The 21646-nt window shown below is 58.0% G+C and overlaps 1 protein-coding gene across 3 annotated transcripts; it reads left to right on the forward strand.

Annotated features, from left to right (window-relative positions):
• The first annotated feature begins 173 nt into the window (after window positions 1–173).
• On the forward strand, window positions 174–21620 carry RABL6 (RAB, member RAS oncogene family like 6). 3 transcript variants are annotated; one of them, XM_074331397.1, is made up of 15 exons: window positions 174–540; window positions 7845–7979; window positions 9010–9057; window positions 11343–11395; window positions 12151–12242; window positions 14101–14241; window positions 14915–15023; window positions 16467–16570; window positions 18196–18512; window positions 18686–18836; window positions 19317–19520; window positions 19600–19822; window positions 19978–20149; window positions 20899–20960; window positions 21042–21620. In XM_074331397.1, exons 1-15 carry the CDS (start codon window positions 411–413, stop codon window positions 21216–21218), a joined length of 2118 nt encoding a protein of 705 aa, XP_074187498.1. In that variant the 5' UTR covers window positions 174–410; the 3' UTR covers window positions 21219–21620. The 3 variants fall into 3 exon arrangements, with proteins under 3 accessions (XP_074187498.1, XP_019612298.2, XP_074187500.1); XM_019756739.2 differs by having other exon boundaries at window positions 175–540; window positions 14918–15023; XM_074331399.1 differs by having other exon boundaries at window positions 400–540; window positions 7850–7979.
• The last annotated feature ends 26 nt before the right edge of the window (window positions 21621–21646 follow it).

Raw genomic sequence — 21646 nt, forward strand, 5'->3', positions numbered from 1 at the left:
TGCGGTCAGGGACGTGGGCTGCTCCGGTGGCGGGACCGCCGAATCCGGGGTCGGGCGCTCGTGCCCGCCCGCGCCTGCGCCGCCCCGCCACACACCTGTGACCCTCACGGCGCCCGGTAGCAGCGCGCCCGGGCCCGCGCATGCGCGCCGCCCCACCCTGTGATCCTCGCGGCGCCCCGTAGCCGCGAGTCCCGCTGAGCCGGCGCCAAGATGGCGGTGCTGACGGGCGGAGGGCTGCCGCGCCGGGGTCCGCGGGGGCCGGAGCGGAGCCGCTGCGGCTGAGCCCCCGAGCTGCCCTCGAGGCAGGCGCCCGGCCGCCGCGACGCGGGGCATGGTGCCATCCGCGCCGCGCCGCCGCCGCCGCTGCTGACCTCGCGGGCCACGCCGAGCTCGGCCGAGGGAGCGGGAAGATGTTTTCCGCGCTCAAGAAGCTGGTGGGATCGGAGCAGGCTCCGGGTCGCGACAAGAACATCCCCGCCGGGCTGCAGTCCATGAACCAGGCACTGCAGAGGCGCTTCGCCAAGGGAGTGCAATACAACAGTGAGTACGGGCCGGGGTTTCCGCGGGGGGGACGTGGGAAGTCGCGCCCGAGGGCCCGGCTGTGGGAGGGCGCCGTGCTGCGGGGTCCGCAGGCCGGGGCCGCCGCACCTGGGACTTGGCAGAAACCGGGTCGCGCCCTGGGAACCTCGCCGTTTGCGGGGCGATTGTGGTTGGTGCTGTCCGGCTGTTTTAAGATGTGGTGACCTCTGACCTGTGCTGGGCACGTTGCGGGTGCCCTAAGGCGTTTATTTGGGCCGGAGGCCGGGTCCTACAGGACCCCGGTGCGGAGGTTGAGCTTCCCCCCGACGGGCTCCCGAGGAATGCTGGCACCGTCAGAAATCAGTGTGTTTGCACATCAGTTCGCCCAGGCGGTTCCCGCGGCGCCCTGCGGTCCCCCGATTGGCCCAGGTGACTTCGTCTAAGAGGGATTCTTACATAACGTGGAGCGGGCTCTATGGTCTGTGACACTTTTTAAGGGGTTCTCGGCCAATGGACAGTGATAACCTGCAAAAGCAGCGGTGAAATCCAGCTGCCTCTGGTAGTTTGAGCAGCGGGATTTGCCTTTGTAGACTTGGTGTTCAGTTTGAAGACGGAATAGCAGCTACGCCACACATTTTTGCTCTCCTCCCCTTTTCAAAAGAAGTGTTTGTGAGGGATCTATTTAGGAAAGCCGGAGAAGGCACAGAGACTTGCTATTGTAGGAGACCTTTCTTCCCCAGCGGCAAGGAGCTATTTACAGCTGCCCCAGAGTCCAGCACATTCCCAGTCCCGTTATAAATTATGTAGGGTGTATAGCTCCTAGATGCTGACCGTCCTCTTGACCTCTTTTAAGTTTTTCCATCTTCTAGCTTTTTCCTAGCCGTATTTAAAGGCTTTTTATGTTATCTGCTTTTAAGTTGTTTCCCTCTCAAGTATTTCCATATATGCTACATGCTTTGGGCCTGTCTCCCCCTTGCTACTTTAAGGGGAGCCTTCCAGTCTATGATGACGTATTTTGGTGGTGATGTATGATATTAGGAAACAGATTGGAAAGACTTTTGTGCAGGTTTAAAAGAGGTCGTTGTAAATGTATTCTGCTCACAATTTTGTATGTGTTTCTCTCACATTCAGAGAATAGTAAGTCAAACGCATCTACACACATTTTTTAAATCTACACTTGGATCCTTTATTTAATTTTATTACTTATAGTATTATTTTAAACTTAATCCTAGTCCTTTGGAAAAGCACTCCCTGATGGGCACGCCCCCTAGTGTCGCTGGGCGGAAGTAGAAAGGGCAGTGAAATTGCCCAGAGAAGAAACCCCACCCTCAAGTAGTTGGGGACCAAAATTGGGATTTGTACCCGAATTACAGTTTAGAGGGATGTTGTTCCCTAGAGTTGAATAATATGCAAATTTAAGACTTCTTGATTTCCATTATTAGTCAGTAGAATAGAACGTTTCTAGTATTTATTTCCCAAGATATCTTCCTTAGAGGGACAGATCGGCAATGTAGATTCAGGATTTTTATAGGTAAGAGTTGAAGATTTCCAAGTATATGTTTCTTACAGAACGTTATCCTCTTGGGGCGAATAGGTCACTTTCTTTTAAATTGCTGTGGTAATGAGAAGTGAGTCATGTCACATGCAGAGTCCCAGAATACGAGTCAAATGGGATCAAAACCTGAATTAGACACTGGACCATACTTGTACTTTGGAAGCCATCTGTATATAGACTGGTTGAAAGAATGTTGCCTGAACTGGTCTGAACCTTTTTTATCGCAGTTGGACACAATTTATCAGCTGTGTTTGGTGGAGAAGCTGTCACTGGGGGCAGCTTCCTGGGTGAGGAGAGGCCAGTCTTGAGGAACTGGGAAGACTGCCCTCGCTCAGGACTGCGCTCCTCACCAAGAAAGCCTCCAGGCTGTGCCACAGCCAGAGTCCTGGCCAGTCGGATCTCTGGCGCGAGAATTTAAAAACGCACTTGGACTCTTCCTCACTAGGAAACCTTTGGAAACGTTGATTTCAGGTTTCAGAGAGCTTTTCCTGTAGGAAATAAACAGGTGAGTTTGGTGAGTTATTTGACCTGTCCCAGTAGGGCCGATCTGCAAGTTCCCGAGCCTTTGCTGTCTGTGACATGCCACGTTTTCCTTTCCAGGTTTCCCTTCTGTAGCGTTCATTTAGTTAGCAAATATTTATTGAGTGTTCATTGGTGAAAACCCAGACACTAATCTTTGCTTGGAAGGACTTAGATTCTAGTGGAGGGTGGAATACAGATAGTTCACTGTCAACACAATAAGTAAATAACTGTGTAGCCTGTGAAGGGTTGAGTGCTACGAAAACAGGTAGAACAAGGTGAGGGTGGGGAGGGGTTTGGACTTGAAATAGCAGGTCAGACAGAGTGGGCCTGGTAGAGCAGAAGGTAGGGAGGACGCGGGGATGTACAGAAAGGTGTGTCTGGGCCAAGGTCGCAGTGCAGTGATCGGGAGAGAAGTGCCAGAGGCCAGGCCACAGAGGTGAGGGCGATGCAGGCCTTCAGGCCCTCGCAGGGACTCTGTAAATGAGAGAACTTTGAAGGGCTCGGAGCAGAAGAGCGAGTGCTGTGTTGGGAACGAGCAGTGCCGGAGCAGGGGGACCCACTGGGAGTTTGTGGTAGTGACCCTGGTAAGGTGATGGTGGCCCAGGAAAGGCCGTTGTTAGGACCTAGACTCATGCATCCTCCAGAGGTGATGCACGTTTGCATCTAAGATGAACCATATGCTTTTTTTTTTTTTGGTGTGAAAGAAAATGATTCCCTATTTTGCAGGAAATGTTTGAGGCTGTGAGTGAATTAAAGCTAAATCAAGGGGTAAAAAAAGATCCACGGTCCTGCAATAGAGCCCCGCTTCCTGCATTGTGTCTTCACTTAGACTAAAAGGACAGCTCAGAATAGCAGTCGAGAGTTAACAACCTGTTGTTAAAACAGCTAGTTTGCCACGTGCTTCTTAGGTAAAGGGCTTCTCTTATCACTTGGTGGGTGAAAGAATCTTAATGAAAGGTTTCCTACGTGAATCCCTTACTCGAGCCAGTGTCTAAGGTTCTGAGATTGATTTGACTTTTTAACTTAAAAGTAGGGGCTAGTTACTTTTTTAAACATGTGAAGCCAGATCATTTTATTTATTTATTTCTAACATTATAGGGTTTCTTCCAGTTAACTTTCTCAATTAATAAATTTCACATTTTAAAAGGATTTCAGTTCGGGAGAGACACAGTAAAACTTTTCATTCACAAAAGCTGAAAGAGAAGAGAAAACAAATGTGTTAGAAATTGGTAAAGATAAAAAGAAGGAGCCAGCTCTAAGATTTATCAAGACTCTGAACAGATAAGTAGTTTTTGGAGAAGAACCAAAGAGAAATGAAAACATGGTAATTAAAATAGAAAAGTCAGCGTAACTCAACTGAAGAGAGAATTAGTACCTGGGAGAGAGTCATGTGGCACAGAAATTGAGCGGTTCCCGACACACGTCGGATGGAAATGTCAGATGGAAAGAACCACAAGGATGGAGACAAAGTCCGTATTGGAAGAAAAGACCGAGGACTTTCCATAATTATGAAATACCTGAAACTCCACGACATCTCAGTCCAGCATTCTAGAAACATCCACAGCTGAACACATCCTTGGAAACTTTCAGAACATCAAATCAAAAAGAAAAATCATAGAAGCAACCAAAGCAAAAAGACTGTCTTTAGAGTAACAGCCAGTAAACTGATCACACAACTTACAGGAACATGAGTGGCCTGAGGGAAACTCCTTGTCAGCCTAGAAACCTATACCAGCCAAGCTGCTATTCAGGATGAGTACGATTAAACCCATTTTTGGTCTCAGATGGACAGCTTCCTGTGCTCAGGTTCTTGCCAAGATAAATACTGAAGGATGTACTCTAGACAGACGGAAACGGAGCTCAGAGGTAGGAGTGGGTTCACAGGGCACAAAAGGCACAGAGATGGGCACATGTGGGCGAAGTCTAGGCACACGCTGGTTCTGTGAATCACTGTGCTGTTTGTTAATACGGGGAATGAAGAAAGAAACAAACCCCAGAAGTCCGCACATCACATCACGCAGGAGGGAGCCGACCAGAGCTCAGGCATGTGCAAGTCCTGTCTTACTTAGGAGGGCGGCGGAGAAATGTAACTTCACACTCTATTACAGCAAATGGGGATGTTGGGATTTAGGAGTTACCATTCAGAGAATAGAAACAGATTGCAACTCTTCCAAGTACCATGCAAAACGAGGAACAAAAGAACCTTGCTTGACATGATAGAAGGTGGGAGCAGCGGCAGGAACTAGAAATTGTGCCTGCAATAGGAGAAGTGACCCCACCTGTCCCGTCACAGGCGGTGGGGATAGGCAGACTCACCAGGCAAAGGGGAAAGTCTGACTCTGGGTCTTTTAAAAGATTAGGAATACGGGTGTAGAAAATCATTAAAATACTATTGATAACAAATTATGACCTCGGTTCCAAGTAGAATTACAGGAATGTAAGCGTTGTTGAGCAGAAAATATATATCGTATGATTTAAAGGAGAAAAACATTCTCATCTCAATAGGTGCAAGAAAAGACCTGGTAAGATTCACCAGCCATTCATGATTTACAAACACCAAAGCTGCCCACTTCTGAGCAAACTGGGAGCATAAGGGAATTTCTTTTACCTCTTCCAGGGTACCTACCAAGCCCATAACCAGATGAAACAATGAAACATTAAAAGCCTTCCTTTTAAAATCGGGACGAAGACAAGGACTCCCTGCTTTCGCTGAGCTTTTCATCGGTGTTTGGGATTCTGCCCGGCACAAGAAAAATGAAAAATGGGGGTTGGGGGTGGGTATAAATAAGCCCCTTTTTAGGGATAAAATTAACAAAATCAGAAATGTGAGTTTTCTCTTTTTTTACGCATACACATGCTTGTATGTGTAAGAAACTGAACACTAGACTGAAAAATGGCTTTTACAACAGCGCCCAACTTCTATTTCGGGCAGTATGATAAAATTGATAACCTGAACAGCCCTGCCCTTAAAAACAATTTTTAAAGTTGGAATAAAACATTTAGAAAAACATTAACTCCTCACTCAGTTCTTCAGCTTGGATGAAGGGCACACAGCTGTTCACTGTCCTCAAAAGCAGAGGCGGGTGCTAGGAGGGCGCCAGGCCGACCTTGGGAGCTGGGCTTCCGTTTCCATGGGGAGACCTGGAGCCTCTTTGAGGAGGGAGGTCCCTGCACAGAGCCTGTTCTGTGGCCCAAGTTGACCTCTAGGTGGGTTTGCCTCAAAACCATCAATATGGTCCCAAAAACCTCAAGTGGAGAATTTGCGTAAAGAGGTCCCTCCTGGTTGGGAGTGTTCCAGGCTGCAGGCAGGCCTGTCTATCACACATACCCTCTGCTGGCTGCCACTTCAACCCCTACCGCAAGATTGCAAGAAACCACAACTGCCGGTCAGAAATCAGGAGAGAAATGCACAGGAAACAAAATCCCGGGAGTGGGAGCAGCGGTGACAGCACACATCAGACCCACTAAGTCAGGACATGCAGAATATTGAAAGAAGTAAAAGAGGTTTGAAAATATACGCAGGAACCTACAGGCTCTACAGAAAGACCAAGTGGATTTAGAAGAGAGCGAAGAAAAGGTAAGAACCTGCAGCAGGAAGTGAGAACACGGAACCCCGAAGGGAGGTGTTCGGAGTAAAAGGGAGGCCTGGGGTCAGGCTGCAGAGGCCTCTCTGTCCACCTGGCCCTCCCCTCAGGGCTCCTGCCGGGCCTCCTGTGCCGGGAGCTCCATGGCCCAGCGCGCCGCCTGCCCGTCAGCTTGGGCTCACACTCACGGGCCCAGCGCATGGCCCACAGCCGTGTTCATAGCAGCAGCCTGTCTTGATTTTTCTCCCAGGGCCGTGTCTGGCCTCTGGCCAGGATCAGGGCTAGGCTGCCTGTAACCTTGAGAGCAGTGGCTCCTTGTGTCCTGTTTGGTGACACGGTAAAGGGGGTGGAAGAGACACATCCCTGAGATCCGACCAGGGATGTTGAAAGTTTGAGAACAACTAATCCATTCCAGTGACTAAGGTTGGGACTTTGGGGGAACAAGGAATGGAGTGAGGAAGTTGACTTGGTGACTGAGTTTCATGGAAAAAGAAGCGAGTGTCTCTGAGAATAGAGAGGCCTTGAAATAGGAGGGGAGTGGTGCGAGGAGAGAGCAGCCGGACGGCCCTGGACACCCTGCCAGGTCAGGGTGCCAAGACAGCAGCTCCCTGATGGCCTCCCCCAGCCCCCCGGCATAAAGCACCTTCTCCAGTTTACATGGGAGCTCCAGCCGACCAGCCGGGCCCTCCACTTCCCCTCGAGGTCCATAAACATCTCAGGCCCTCCCGCAGCCTGCCCAGCTCACTGAAGAGGGCCGCCAGCACGCATTTTCATGGGCCAGAACCTCAGCCGTTTTTGACACCATCTCCCTTGAGGTCCAGTGCCCCCCCAAAGGCTGTCGTCTCCACTCCCATCCTCGGTCTGCCACACTGGCTCTGCATGGCACTCCTGTCTGCCCTCCTTCAGCATCTTTCCAGAACAGACCAGATCCTGGCACTCTTGTGCTCAACCCATGCCTTCTCTCAGAGGCAGCTCCTGCCTGGAGCTGTGGGCTCCAGCCCCTGCAAGCTCCTGCCCCCGCTTGTCCCGCCAGCGGGCCGACCTGTGCTCTCCGGGACCCTGTGCTGTCCTCCCGCGTCCACACCTGGCACACAGGCCGCTCAATAAATACTTGTCGAGAGGGCAAAATAGAGCACAGGCTTTCTGCTGTAAGCCCACACTTGTGCTCTGGAAAAGCCTGGCGTTCTGCAGAATTGTGCACTAAAAGTACAAGGCTGAGAGCAAACCATCCGGATGTAGGAAACTGCCTAAGGAGCGCACCCCTCCCCACCTCCCGCAGCCCGACCCTGACCCTGACTCTGTGAACCCTCCTGGGTGTCCAGCTCTAGGGGAGGTGGCTTTTCTGCCAGTACAGAGTCCAGTGCAAGCAGGTTATCAGTCCGTCAGCCCAGGAGGAAATGCCTCCCAGGTCCTCCTCTGTGAGCAGGGAGGGAGAGCAGAGGCCTGGTCGCCCCGGAGCACCCCCAGGTGTGCAGCGGGTGGGCACGGGGTCTCTGGTCTCCACAGCTATGCCGGTGGTGGTGTCCTCCACCCCCCACCCCAGCGCTCGGCTCCTCCCTGCTCACCAGCCGCGCAGGCTGCCATGTGTGTGATCTGACCTGTCGGGGAAGTTCAAGTTTGCCTTTGGTTTATTTACCTGATCTGCCCTTTCTGCCTCCCGCCAGTGAAGATAGTGATCCGAGGAGACAGGAACACCGGCAAGACTGCGCTGTGGCACCGGCTGCAAGGCAAGAAGTTTGTGGAAGAGTACATTCCCACGCAGGAGATCCAGGTCACCAGCATCCACTGGAACTACAAAAGTGAGGCTGGGCGAGGGGGCAGGTGCAGTGCCCTTTGCAGGTTGGGGTCGTTCATCCTATTGCCCTTCCTTGGCCTCGGTTCCCTGGAGACGCCTTCTCAACCAGGTGTCGTCATAGAAACTGTACACGTGTGGGAGGCCCCGTGACCTCAGAGGGGCTGTCATGGGGGTGCTCATTCAAGCTGCTTTGGGGCCCTGAAATCCACTCTCCATCCTGGTGACCTTGGCAATGTAAAAGCGCCAGTTAAGCCCGAGGCACGTCCTGGGGGAGCCAAGGCCTCCCCCAGGTGGAGCTTCTGTGCTGCCGCCCCTGAGCCGTGCGTTTGCTCCACCAGAGGAAAGGTGCCCTCCGTCCCATCGAGCCCAGGTCTTTACTCCAGGGTTTGTAAAGTGCCTGTCCCCAAAAGTGCCGGGAGGTGGTTGGTTTACAAGACCCATTGGTGAGCAGAACGCACCTGGCGCCCTCTGGGCGTGGCCAGAGCTGCCTGTGCTTTCGCTCCTTGGTGTTCGGCCCGCAGCCGGGTGGGCTGCTTTGCATGTTAGGAATCATGAAACATTTTAAAAGTTCCATTTCATTGAGAAAAAAATGTAGTGGGTCAACCACAGGACCCATGGGGGCCTTGGTGCAAGTTCTGGCTCCCACTTGGTGGCAGCCAGACCACATCCTGGGGCACCTGCATGGGCTTGCGTCCCGCCAGGTGCTGACAGGAGCCTTAGGGCAGCATGGCAAGCTCCACCCACCCACCCAGGGCACCCCCTTCCCAGTTCTGGGTGAAGCTGCCCCCCAGCTTGGGGCAGGTGCACAGCAGTTCTCCTTGGGGTAGAGAGGTGGGCCCACTGCCACGAGCCTTCCTGCCATCTAGGGAGGGAGTGTTCCAGGTCCCTGCACATGCAAATGACCTGGGCAGGAGCTGGGTGGCCTTGGGGACAGCACCCAGGTAGGGTACTGACTCCAGGACAGCTGCTGGGAAGCCCATCTTTGTGAAACCGGCAGTTTACTTGGGAACTAATCCTCATTTTCCCCATTTTAGCCACTGATGACATCGTGAAAGTTGAGGTCTGGGACGTAGTTGACAAAGGTAAGTCGTGTCTTTATTATGAGTACCTTTCTTTCATGTTTTATTCTTCCTGTAGAGAGATGAGCCCGCCCCCTCCCCTCTTATTCCCTGGCTCGTTTGCATGTCCCTCAAATCTCTGCTGACCGGTCAGATTTGGTGTGGGCTCTCCCCACTGCGGAGCCCTGGCCACAGGAGGTCTGGGTTGGCGCTAGCTGTCCGTTCAGTGTCTGGGTCCTGGGCCAGCTCCCTGGCGTCTGGTGGACGATGGGATGTACAGCAGTGACCTGTGAGGGACCACGGTCTCTGCTGTGTAAACATCTGTTCGCCCGCTGAAACCGAGGCCAGGGCAGTGCGGGCAGACGTGGCTGGTGGAGGTGGGTGGGCTCCAAACCCAGAGGCCTCCATGAGGCCCTTCTGGGAGCCCCTCCTGCAGTGCCGCTAGTATAGCACCCCACTTATCAGAGCCCCCGTGGATGAGTGCCCAGAGCCCAGGACCAGCTCCCTGGCTTCTGAAGCAGCTGTCCCTGGGGTAATGTGTCCATCTGGCTCTGCCTCACAGGCGCTGCCAGCTGTGTTGTCTCCATGTCCTCACAGGGGAGCACTTGAGCTGTCGGAGACCCCAGCACACACACACAGACCCCCTCGAAGCTACTGGGCTGTGCCGTGTGCACCCAGTGGTGAGGGCAGCAAGTTCCCCTTTGGGCGCCTTGTTTTATTTCCCCCTCACACTCAGGTCACAAGTCCCTCCTCTGTGATGCCTGGGGGGGACCCACGTCCCTCCCTGCTGCTGAGTACCGTCTGACCTCGCAGGCACACTAGCTGCATGTGTCCTCCGGTGACAAAGGAGGCTGTGTCTTCTGTGAGCTTGTGGTTCCGGGTGCAGAGTGTGCAGGCCCCTGCCCCTGCCGTGCTCTTTGGGGTGGGCGTGGGTGCCGAGGACCAATTCAGCTGGCACAGGAAGGGCAGTGAGGCTTCTGATGGCAGCCCTGGGGCCTGAGCGCCAGCAGGAGTGCCAGGACACCTTAAGCCAGGTGGGGCCTGTAGGGCCTGGTGCTTCCTGAGCGTGCCTGCAGCGCGTCACATGTGTGGGGACGTGGGCACGTTTGGAAGGCAGTCCTGCTCAGCCCAGTCACTGTCCCGGGCAAGGGGAAGCCGTCACTCAGCCAGAGCTGCCCTCCGTGCCCTGGGTGCACCTCCTCCCTGCTGCCCCTGCCCCATGCCCAGCTCCGGACCCCTACGTATTCCCTCGTTTGGGTGGGATATGTGTCCGGACTGGGGTCCCTATTTGGGGACAGGGCGCCTTCTGAGTAGCATGTGTTCTGGTTGGGAACTGTCCTGGGGTGCAGAGGTAGACACTGCTCATCCCAGGGGACCTCCAAGCGCCTCACTTCCTGCCTATGTAAGGCATGAGCCTCACACCGTGAAGTCATAGGGGCAGGCTCCCAGGACAGAGTCCCTGGCGGCTTGGAAAGGAGGCGGGGCTGCACAGCAGGGGAAAGGTCCCCAGCTGGCGGGCCAGTGGGCACAGGGCTCCATGCCAGCCCTCGGCGTCCTCTCAGCTCCGTGTCACCTGGTTCTCCTGTGGTAAGAACCTTCTTGAGTGGAGGAAAGACATCTTCTCTCTACCACCCTAACTTGTCATCTGTTGGATGGGGTCAGAGATGGTGAGGGGTTCAGGAAGCTGTGGAAAGAGGCAGAAGTTGGTCTTCTAATAAACGAACTCGTTTGTTCTGGGGGTTGTTTGTTAGTTTTGCCGACGCGCTGCTCTGAGACGGGGGCTGGAATTCCCAGGGTGAGAAGCAGTCCTTCCGCCTTGGTTGGTAACATCTCAGCCACGAAGGGGAGGGCACGTGATGGCGAAGCAGCTGTTTCTCAGGAGCCACCAGAGCCCAGCCTCAGCCCCGGGGGTCAGCTTGTCCACCCTCAGCACAGCTCAGCCCGCCATGGCCTTGAAGTCAGCCCCTCAGGCTGGGCCAGCTGGTGCTTGTCAGTCCGGGAAGGAAGTGCCTGCATCTGAAGCAGAGCTCGGCGGGGCCTCAGGGTGGTGTCACCATGCGGCCACTGAGCCGTGTGAGGCCTGCCCGTGCCTTCAAGGCCAGGCCCAGGGGGGCCTTTCTCCAGACCGGAGCTGCCAAGGAGGCCTCACTGGGTTCCCAGCGCATCCTGCCATCAGCAGGTCTCCCAGGGCCTCCAGTCAGTGTGGCTCCTACTGGAAGTGGGGGTGGGACATGGGGAGGGGTGCTCCTGCCTCAGGCTGTCCTTGGGCCTAGAAATTCTACCCAGTCATTTTTGTGTCTTTCAATAAGGAAAATGCAAAAAGCGAGGTGATGGCTTGAAGATGGAGAACGACCCCCAGGAGGTAAGCTGCGTCCTGCCCTGTGACGCCTGCCAGGCCCTGCGCAGAGCTTCAGTGACCTGAGAGGGGCTTAGGTGACCTGGCCAAATTTTATATCCCCATCACAGAGGCCTCAGCCCTTAAAAGCACAGGACATGCTTTCAAGCTGTGGCCCGGGCACAGGTGGGCATGGGCGTGGCTCCCAGGGGGCTCTCATGCGGTCACTGCCCTGGACACACAGAAGTTGGGGCCAACCAGCATTCTCTGTTCCAGGGAAGCTTTCCAGGTGTTTCTAAGGGTCTTGCTCTGTCCTGCTGTCCGTAGTCAGCCTCCTCACTCCCTTTCATGTCAGGAAGGTTAAGTGACCACCTGGCCAGGTCTGCCGCCCCGATCTGTGTGCTCTAGAAGTCTCCTCGGCGCTGCAGTGCATGTCTTGCCATGGGGCTCTGGCTGCCCCGGCACCCTCATCCTTCTGAGTGCTGAGGAGCTCGGGACCCTGAGCGTGGGGTGCCGCCAATGGCTAGTGGAGAAGAGCCCCCTAGGACAGGGGCAGAGTGATGTGGCCCCAGAGCCTGGAATAGTTACTGCCAGACCCTTTGCGGCAAAGCTTTCTGACCCCACACTGGATGACCTTACGTTTACATGTTTTTTTCCAAAATGAGATGAGCTGGTATCTTTTCAGATGGTAAAAGTCCTGTCCAGCGTTTTCCAGATGTGGGCACCCACCTGGGGGACCCCGCTTGGAACACCGACTCATGCCTCTTCCTTCCTGTCCCCAGGCGGAGTCTGAGATGGCCCTGGACGCAGAGTTCCTGGATGTGTACAAGAACTGTAACGGGGTGGTCATGATGTTTGACATCACCAAGCAGTGGTAAGTCAGGACGCTGGCTGGCAAGCACCACCCCACCCCAAGGGCCACCCCGTGGCTGAACACATGCTAGTTTCGTCAGCATCCCTGCTGGTGCTGAATCTCTCGAGGGCCAGCTGTGAGTGTGCGTGCTGGTGGTTCAGCCACACGGAAGCCACGACCCTAATGTCTCTGGGTATCCGCAAATGTGGGCAGGGACCAGGTGGGGTGGTGTTCACATCTGTGCGTGGAGGGCAGGCTTGCTCAAGGTGGTGGGACCAGGTGTGCACCTTCCTGAAAACACCGTCTAAAATTCGGCAGAAGCAAATGGCCACTTGTGTCAGGGGCTCCAGGACCCTCCATTCTTTGAGTCATGCTAGGAGGATGCACAGCTAAGACCCACCCCAGTGAAAGGCTCCAGAGCAAGATGGCGGGGGCGGGGGGGTGCCAGGGCTAGTGTAGGGCTCCAGCTCCCAGAGCCTGTCCGCGTGGAATCCTGTGGGACAAAGCACATGGGACTTCCGACCCTGCAGAAAGGCAGGCGTCCTGAACTAGTGTGGAAGCAGCCTCGAGGCCGGGCCTCCCTGGGCCACTCTGGTGCCGCCCAAAATGACAGTCTTCAAGATGCCGAAGGAGGAGCTGACAGCAGCATGTTTACAAATGGCCTGTGGGGTGTTTGCCCTTTTGCTCTGCTTTTCGAGGGTGACCGTTATCGCTGCATATGGAATCCATGCTTGCTGAAGAAAAACTGGGACGTGCAGAGAAAAACGGAGCCCGTCATGAGACTTCCCTCTGGTCGTGTGGCGGAGCACAGCCAGGTCTCCTGAGCATTGCACAAGACGTTCGCTACAGAACTAGGACATTGCAGACGACGCTTCCTGAGGGGCACGTCCCCTGGTGCCCAGCTGCGCTGCCCTGCAGGGACACACCTCCCAGTGCGGACTGACTGCCAACACGTTTGACGCCCCTGGGTGGCAGCAGGCAGCACGCTGGAGACACGTGTGGAGTAGGATGGCGGAGCACACCTCTCCCAGATACATCTGTGGGAGAGGCAGCGACTCCCCTTGCCAGCGGAGACCAGCGTGTGTGCTGTGGGAGCTGCCCGGGGAGTCAGGTGCGTCTGTCTGGCAGACACTCGGCCACCCAGCGTTACTGGAGTGTTCTGTAGCCTTTGCTGGACAACCAGTGACCGAAGTACAGAAGAGTGACAGGAAAGCCCCCTGGGCCTGTCAAGCATGGGAGACAGGGCAGGCGGGCCCGAGGAGGTGGTGGCAGAGCGTGTCCGTGAGCCCATGAGACCTGGGCACAGGTGTCTAGTGGGCAGGTGGTGCCAGGCTGGGGAGCAGTCGCTTCTTGAGCCCTGTGGTCCCACAACAGTTTCAAATACGTGTGTAAATAAGATGGAACCAGGCCGTAAACATGGCGTGTGCTGTACCTCTCACTGATTTACACTGGCTTGCTCTGCATGAGGGAAGTGTCGTCACACTCCCATTAGTTATTCCTTGCGCGCCATTTGGAAGACGCTGTGTGACAGCCATTAGAGTGAATGACCATCAGCCCCACAGGTGTGGGCCCTGTTTGAGGGGACCGTGCGAGGCCCTACGTCCACAAGAGCAAAGCACTAAGCCAGCAGGACACCTTGGAGAGCCACAGCCGTGACCTGCGCAAGTCGTGAAAGGATATACGCAGGAAGGGGACTCATGAGCAGCTGAAAACAGGCAGACACCAAAGGCTGTTCAGTGGGGCGGAGACCATGACAACAGTGGGGGAGGGTCTGCACACGCCCACCGTGCTGTTCCCATCGCGCTCTGTGAACATGAGGGGCCTTGGGTCTGGGGTCTTGGGCTGAAATTCAGGCAGATCTCTCCTCCATGCTCCGAAGGACCTTTAGCTACATCCTGCGGGAGCTCCCAAAGGTGCCGACCCACGTGCCGGTGTGCGTGCTGGGCAACTACCGTGACATGGGCGAGCACCGCGTCGTCCTGCCCGACGACGTGCACGGACTCATCAATAGCCTGGACAGGTGAGTGCCGTCAGCCAGGGCCTGGGAGCCTGGATTCCTGTCACCTTGTGGGTGAGACCTGCTCCTGGCCTGGCCTCCCCTCCCACGGGCTCCATCCACAACCAGCTGCCCTGCTCTAGGGCCCCGCCCTCTAGTCCAGTCAGGTAGACGAGCGCCACCTTTAGGCAAACAGCTAGGCCACCCTGCATGGTGGGCCTGGCCCCTGAGGCCATGGTGCTGAGGCGGACAGTGGGGATGAGGGTGGGACACAGACGTGGACCTGATGGGAGGTAGGGAGGGAGGAAGGGCGGGCCTTCTGGATCACGCCTCGAGCAGTAAGGGCTGGAGAGTAGTGGCGGATGGCAGGACCGCTCTGCAACAGGGACCTGAAACAAGACCAGGGGTGGCAGTTGGCTTCCTGGCAACGAGCATGCCGGGAGGGAGGGCACAGGGGCCTAGTCCAGTCATCGCCCGCTGGGCGCTCAGCTGAGCAGGGCCCACTGACACTTAGGGCTAGGCCCAGGGGTCGTGCGGCCGCTGGCTCTTGTCCTTCCACTAGGGGCGGTCAACTGCAGAAGGCAGCTCAGACCGCGGGGTGTCCAGGGCAGCCTGGCCCAGGGGCAGTCCTCAGCCCAGGGGGGACACGCCACACTGCCCAGTGCCACCACGGTGCCAGGTCTGTTCTTTCTGCAAGCAGGCCCCCAGGCTCGTCCTACTTCCGCTACGCCGAGTCCTCCATGAAGAACAGCTTTGGCCTGAAGTACCTTCATAAGTTCTTCAACATTCCGTTTCTGCAGCTCCAGGTAAGTCTGCCTGCAGGTGGGGACATGTTTCTCCACGTGCTCTGGCACAGGGCGCCCGGCTCCTGAGCCTGAGGAGGCAGTTTGGCAGTTAGCTCAGAGTGCAGTCACCAGTTAGAATTTTGCGTGATGGTGCTGGTGGCCCCGGGACAGCTCGTTCTGTCCCCTCCCCTCTGCCAGGTTGGCGTGGGACAGGGGCCTTTCTAGAACGACAGACAGCAGGAGCACGTGGGCGTCCTAAGGCATCCTTCTCGGGCTGAGAACCAGATGCCTGGACCAGCGGGCTTTGCAACTCCCTCCCTTCAGCCTGTGCTGAGCCATGGCCTGTCCCCCTTCGCCGTGGGTGCCCATGCTGCACCCCAGCTCCTCTGACCCCCTTGTGGCTGGGCCAGCCACCCCCCACTGTGGACCCGGCCCCTCTCAGCAGCAGTGGGGACTGTCCTGAAGGTGCCCAGCCTCCTGCCCAGATGTCCCATGCCCCCTCCCCACGCTGCGCAAATGCAGCCCCAGGTTTGCAGCCCACTGGGCCTACGTGACATAGCTGTTTTTATAAACATTTTGTTGGGGGTGATTCTTAGTTACAGAGATGGGCACAGGGTTCTGTGCCCCTCGCTTAGTGTTAGCTCATCACATTCGCACGGTGCTTTTGTCAAAACCACAGAACCGCAGGCTTGGTCTGCCTTCTGCACCTCCAGGGTCCTTCTGTCCCACCCCACACGCAGAAGTCACTTTATTCGGCATGTGACATCCACGCTGCTTGTCACCAGTGTGTTGAGTTGCGGCCCCAGTGCAGCTGCAGTGGCTTCACTCCTTCTCCAGGAGGACAGGAAACTTGCTCAGGAGACTGGTGGTCTTCCTTTCTTCTTGCCTATTTGTTTTAAAAGAAACACGGATCCTGCTGGCTGATGTGGGTGGTGGTGTCCCCACTTAGATGGGGGCTGGGTGTCACTGCATGCCTGGTGTCGCCTTTAGCTTTTTACCCAAGTGTGACACCCCCCACCCCCAGGGACAGAACCCAGGTGGGTTCCGAAGGTCCCATGCTCCGTCCCAGGCTGTGGGTGCCATCCGGTGTCAGACCAGTGACAGAATATTCCGTAGTGGATACACATGTGAGGGCTGAGTTCTGGTACCGGCGGGGGGCCGTGTCCACTCGGCGTGGAAAAGCAGATGGCAGGAAGACTGTTTTCAACTAATGTTGGGGCTTTCTGAACCTCCGGAGCACCTTGTGTCATCAGGCCGCCTCTGGCTGGTCTGTCCCAGCACTGAGGTCCGTCCTCGTAGCCACACTGAGCGACTTCGGTGTCCCGTGGGCGTCCAGGTCTCCGAGCAGCCGTGCCTCAGCTGCTGTTCAGTTCATCAAGGGCTAGCCCGGTGGGGTCGTGAGGCTGGAGAGGGGCGGCTCGCTGCAGCGACATCCCTGCTCAGGTCTCTGTTTCCTTCCCGCAGAGGGAGACACTGTTGCGGCAGCTGGAGACGAACCAGCTGGACATCGACGCCACGCTGGAGGAACTGTCCGTGCAGCAGGAGACCGAGGACCAGAACTACAGCATGTACGTCGGCCCTGGGGGCCGGGGCTGGATCGGGGGCGGGGCTCATGCTGACGAGACAGCGGGGGCAGTACCACCTGTCCCTAGCTCTGTGGGCCTGGGTGACTTATGAGATTCCAAAAAAACCAAGTCATTTCAGCTGCGAAGGTGGGACAACCTAGGCCCCGCGGGGTGGGTGAGGGTGGGTCTCACTGTGCCTGGAGGCCTGCAGCTCTCTGTTCCCTGTGTCAGGTGCTTTACTATTAATGTGCAACAATAAAATATTTAGAGTAAAAGAAGCGCTTGTCTAGAACAAGTGGGTTAAAGTTTAAGTGCAGCCCACCTGACCTTGGGAAGAGATACCTGGCTCTTCCAGAGGCACTGAGCAGGTGTGGCCGTGTCGATTGGCTTGACAGGACCCACACATGGGTGGCTCTGAACTGGCAGGCATAACCAGAGATGGTTGCTCGGCTCCCGCCCCGGACAGCCACCTGGCCGTGGGGACAGGGACACAGGTGGTGCAGCTGTTGGTGCTGCGCCTCTGTCCAAACCAGCCTCGCCTGTTGGCGGCCTCTCCAGCCAAGGCGCAGACAAAACCAGGCTGCCGCCTTTGGAGCTCGGTTTCCCAGGTTGACACCAGCACAGAGTAGGGCCTTCAGAGAGCTCCTCGACCTTGGGAGGGTTTGGGTGGCAGAGGCGTGTGGGCTCCTTGATAGCGAGGGCTGGCGTTCACGGTGGGGCGTTGTCCTGGCCCTGCCTGGGTGCTTAGCACCCCTGCGTCGAAGGCCAAAGAGGGAGCACCTCTGCCCTGTTGGGGTCCCTGGGGTGCCCACAGCTGCGAGGAGAGGGAGAGGCGCTTGTACTTCGGCGTGGGTGGAACCTGAAGACACGCGGCTCCCAAAGAAAGCACCTAAATGTCAGGGCTCCAGAAACGCTGCTTCTGGCGGCGGCCCTGGCGGGAGACTGACCCCTCTGGCTCCCCCAGCAGGTGTCTGTCCCTAGGGGGACTCTCAGAAGGGCCTTGGGTCTCTCCCTGGATGCAGACCTGGCTGTTGGCTCTGGAAACAGTGCACCCAGAGGGAGCCCTGCCCAGGAGCTGCCGAGCCGCTCCCACAGGTTTCCTCTGACAGCGTATGCACCCCCGCCACCCGGCACGCTGTCCCAGGGACATGGCGGTCTGTGCCCATGTCCCACCCGTAGGAGATGGGGGCTGGCCGAGGACTGGGCCAGTCTGGACTCTACTCCCAACCTGCACCACGCCTCATCCTCAAAGTCCCAACCTAGAGGTGAGGGCAGCCAGCCGACACCCCCTTCCTGGTCCCCGGGGACCACAGCAGGCGAGCAGGGGCCAGCTCGTCCCCAGACCTGGGAGAAAGCCCCGTCGAAGGACATAGGCCTTCCTTCGAGCTTAGAGAACCTATCCTCAGCCCAAGGACAACGGCTTGTCAGGGGCTCAGTCCCTATGGGAAGCTGTGCGTGAGGGGGGCAAGGCCTGCCTGCCAGCCCCGGTCCCTGTCCAGGGATGTGCTGCTTGATGCCATGGGGCACAAGGGCTGCTGAGCCTGGGACGGACACTGCTACCCCCGTCACTGCCAGCAAATCTGGACGAGACTAGGAGTCAGGATTCTCACTCTGCCCTGTTTTCCCAGCTTCCTGGAGATGATGGAGGCACGCAGCCGGGGCCACGCGTCCCCACTGGCGGCCAATGGGCAGAGCCCGTCCTCGGGCTCGCAGTCCCCAGTGGTGCCTCCGAGCACCGTGTCCACGGGGAGCTCCAGCCCCAGCACGCCCCAGCCGGCCCCACAGCTGGCGCTGCACACCCCCTCAGCCGGCCCCTCCCCCACATCGCCCTCGGAGGCCCCGCTGCCCCCAGCACATCCTGTGGCCCCCACCCCACCGAGACGCAGCATCATCTCCCGGCTGTTTGGGACCACGCCTGCCACTGAGGCTGCCCCTGCGCCCCCAGGTAGGCCCCAGGCGAGGCCCCTCGGGGTGTGGGTGGCCTAAGTGGTGGTTGGTGCTGTGTCCTTGGCCCCGCAAGCTCCCCCAGCCTGGGACAGGGTCCCCTACTCCTGGGTGGGCAGCTTGCTGTTCCAGTCACACATCACCCCTGCTTGTGTCCCGGCCCTGTGGGCACAGATCCCACCCCAGCTGCAGAGGCCCCACCGAAAGTCCAAGACGTGGAGGATTTTGTTCCTGCAGACGGCCTTGACCACGGCTTCCTGGACGACACAGCTCCCCTGAAGGATGAGAAGAAAGTCGGGGCCGAGGTCCCTCAGGAGAGCGACAGGTGAGGATGGCGCTGGGCTTGTGCCCGCGATGGCACCGCCACAGCCAGCAGCTGCCTTTCTCAGCCTCAGCCACCCCCACATTCCTGTACATGCAACGTCACAACGTCCCTGTAAAAATGCAAAGTGGCAGAGTGAAGGCAGCACCATGCTCCTACCCGAGTGCCCGCGCCACCTGCAGGTCCACCCTTTACCCCCCATCCTGCAGGACACAGCAGGCCCCGCTCTCACCGGCCTGGTCTCTATGCTGCTGCCGCTTTTGTCACAGCAGTAGGGCCCCTCTGCAAAGCAGCCCTGCAGCCACTCTCGAAGTAGGTCCCTGTTTGCCGTCTGTCCCCCCACGGGAATGTGAGCACCGCAGGCATCAGACCCACAGTGTCCATGCCTGCTGCAGAGGGGACGGCCAGTGCCTGTGGATGCCAGGAGTGCCCGAAGCACGGTACCCCCTCGTGACCTCTGACCGCCCTGCTCCTCCTTTGCAGCGATGGGGAGGCCCCAGGAGGAAACCCGATGGTGGCAGGTTTCCAGGACGACGTGGACCTCGAAGATAAGCCACCTGGCAGTCCCCCGCTACCCACGAGTCCCGCCCCCACGGAGAAGATCATTCTTTCCAGTGAGGAGGTAGCAGGGCGCCCCAAAGCCACTGTCCTGGCCCCCAAGAAGTGCACAGAATCAGAGACCAAACGGTATGTGGAGGGGTCGCCGAGGAAAGGGATCCTGGGATGGGGCACCTGTGGACCCCCTGACCAGCTCCTTGTCCCGAAGGTCCTCCACAAAGGCCTTGAGGCCGCACAGGGGCGCGGCTCCCAGGGCTGCAGGGCCGCGAGGGCCCCCTGCTGAGGGCTCCTCTGGAGGGCACGCGGATGAGCCGGGTGAACCAGCAGCGTCTTCAGAGAGCGACCCTGAGGGGCCCATTGCGGCCCAGATGCTATCCTTTGTCATGGACGACCCCGACTTCGAGAGTGACTCTGACACTCCCAGGAGAGTGGTGAGGAGCCCCGAGGACACCCTGAGCAGGCGGGCCAGGAGGGTGGTGTGCGAGGGGGCTTGTCACCTGCCTGGGAAACAGGGGAGCCTGACTGTAGGAGCCCCGTGATGGAGGGACCTGGCGGGGGCCGCCTGCCCTGCCCGCTCCTTCTCCAGGACGAGTTCCCGGTACGAGAGGACCTCTCCGATGTGACCGACGAGGATGCTGGCCCTGCCCAGCCGCCCCCACCCCGCCAGCCCCCGGTCCCCTCCTTCCGAGTGAAGAGCGACGCTGACCTGTTCGGGTTGGGGCTGGAGGAGACAGGCCGGAAGACGAGCAGCAGTGAAGGTATCGGGGGCCTTCACATCCTGTCCTCACCCCCGTCTTCCTGGGTGCTGGGTGACCTGGGGCGGCCCAGCCCGGGTTCATGCTTCTGACCCTTACTGTGCTTTCTACCCCGGGGTCCTCAGAGCGGCGGGGCCCTGAGAAGCCCCACGAGGCAGTCCTCGGCCCTGCTTGGGGTCCAGCTGTGTTCTGATGACATCCCAGGCTCTCGGTGTCAGGCAGCAGGCCACGACCAGACTGGAGGGATCTGACCAGGTGTCCACACAGGAGGGATTTGGTGGCACTGCTGGCACTGCCGGGAGCTGGCCGAGCCCTGTGTACCCCGAGTCCAGCGCTCCGTACAAGCTGGTGTGGTCTCCAGGCCTGCTGAGCACTCAGGGTCTGTGTTGGCACTGGCTGGCGCCTTGGCTCCCCGGCTCTGCCTCACCCTTTGCCACGTGAGCCCAGCTCTGCCCCAACTAGCAGTGCCACCTGGGATATGTCCCAGAAGCTCCTGGTCCCCAGGATGGAGAGAAAACTACCTCCCTAGGCTTGTCCTGGGGTTGAAGTATTGGCACATCAGTGAGCACACTAGGGTCGCCGGCAGGTCAGCCTTGTGGCCAGGACCGGAGAGGGGCGTTCAGACCCTGGCCAGAGGCTGAGGGGCACGGCTCCCACCGACACCCGGTTGAGATGGAGCCTCTGCCTCCCACACTGGCAGGGAGCCAAGTGGGGGAGCTGACGCAGTGTCCTGCTGTGTCCTCTCTGTGCAGATAAGGAGGGCAGGCCTTCCTCCAAGGAGAAGGAGAAGAAGAAGAAGAAGAAAGGCAGAGAGGTAAGTGCTCCCCAGTGCCGCCCGGGGTCTCCGGTGGGCCCTGGTCTCTCGGCGCCCAGTGATGCCATGCTGTGCCCCCAGGAGGAAGAAAAGGCCGCGAAGAAGAGGAGCAAGCACAAGAGGGGCAAGGAGGAAGGCGGGGAGGAGCGGCGCCGGCGGCCGCGCGGCCGGAGGTCGGCGCTGGACGAGCTGGAGGCCTTCCTGGGGGGCGGGGCCCCAGCCGGCCACGGCGGGGGCGGGGACTACGAGGAGCTGTAGGCCTGGCCTCCGGCGGGCGGCAGGCCCACTCTGCTTGCTGGGCCCGCCTTGCAGGGAGGGGGGCAGCAGGCAGCAGGCCCCCAGCGCTTCTCAGGGAGGGACTGAGGCCCCCGGAGACCCGTGAGGCTGTTTACAGGGACGGGGCGTCCTCGCAGCACTGGCTCCTGCTTGCCCAGCCCACCGCATGCGGCAGTGCTCGGCTTCCTGCCGTCGCTCCACCAGGGCTGCGGAGTGCCCGTCCCGGACCTTGGTCCTCTGGACAGTGCAGGCGCCTCTCCCAGGCACGGTGTCCAGCATTGCACCTGCATGGGCGTGCCCGCCAGCCAGAGCCGGGACACCTCACTCATTTCCTTTTTCTCCTTCCACTCCACTCCAACCATAAAGCTCTCCTGTTTTACTGCGCGTCTGTGTGTGCTTTCCCCTGCTGC

The sequence above is a fragment of the Rhinolophus sinicus genome, linkage group LG04 (genome assembly GCF_036562045.2).
Source record: "Rhinolophus sinicus isolate RSC01 linkage group LG04, ASM3656204v1, whole genome shotgun sequence".
Lineage (NCBI taxonomy): Eukaryota > Metazoa > Chordata > Mammalia > Chiroptera > Rhinolophidae > Rhinolophus > Rhinolophus sinicus.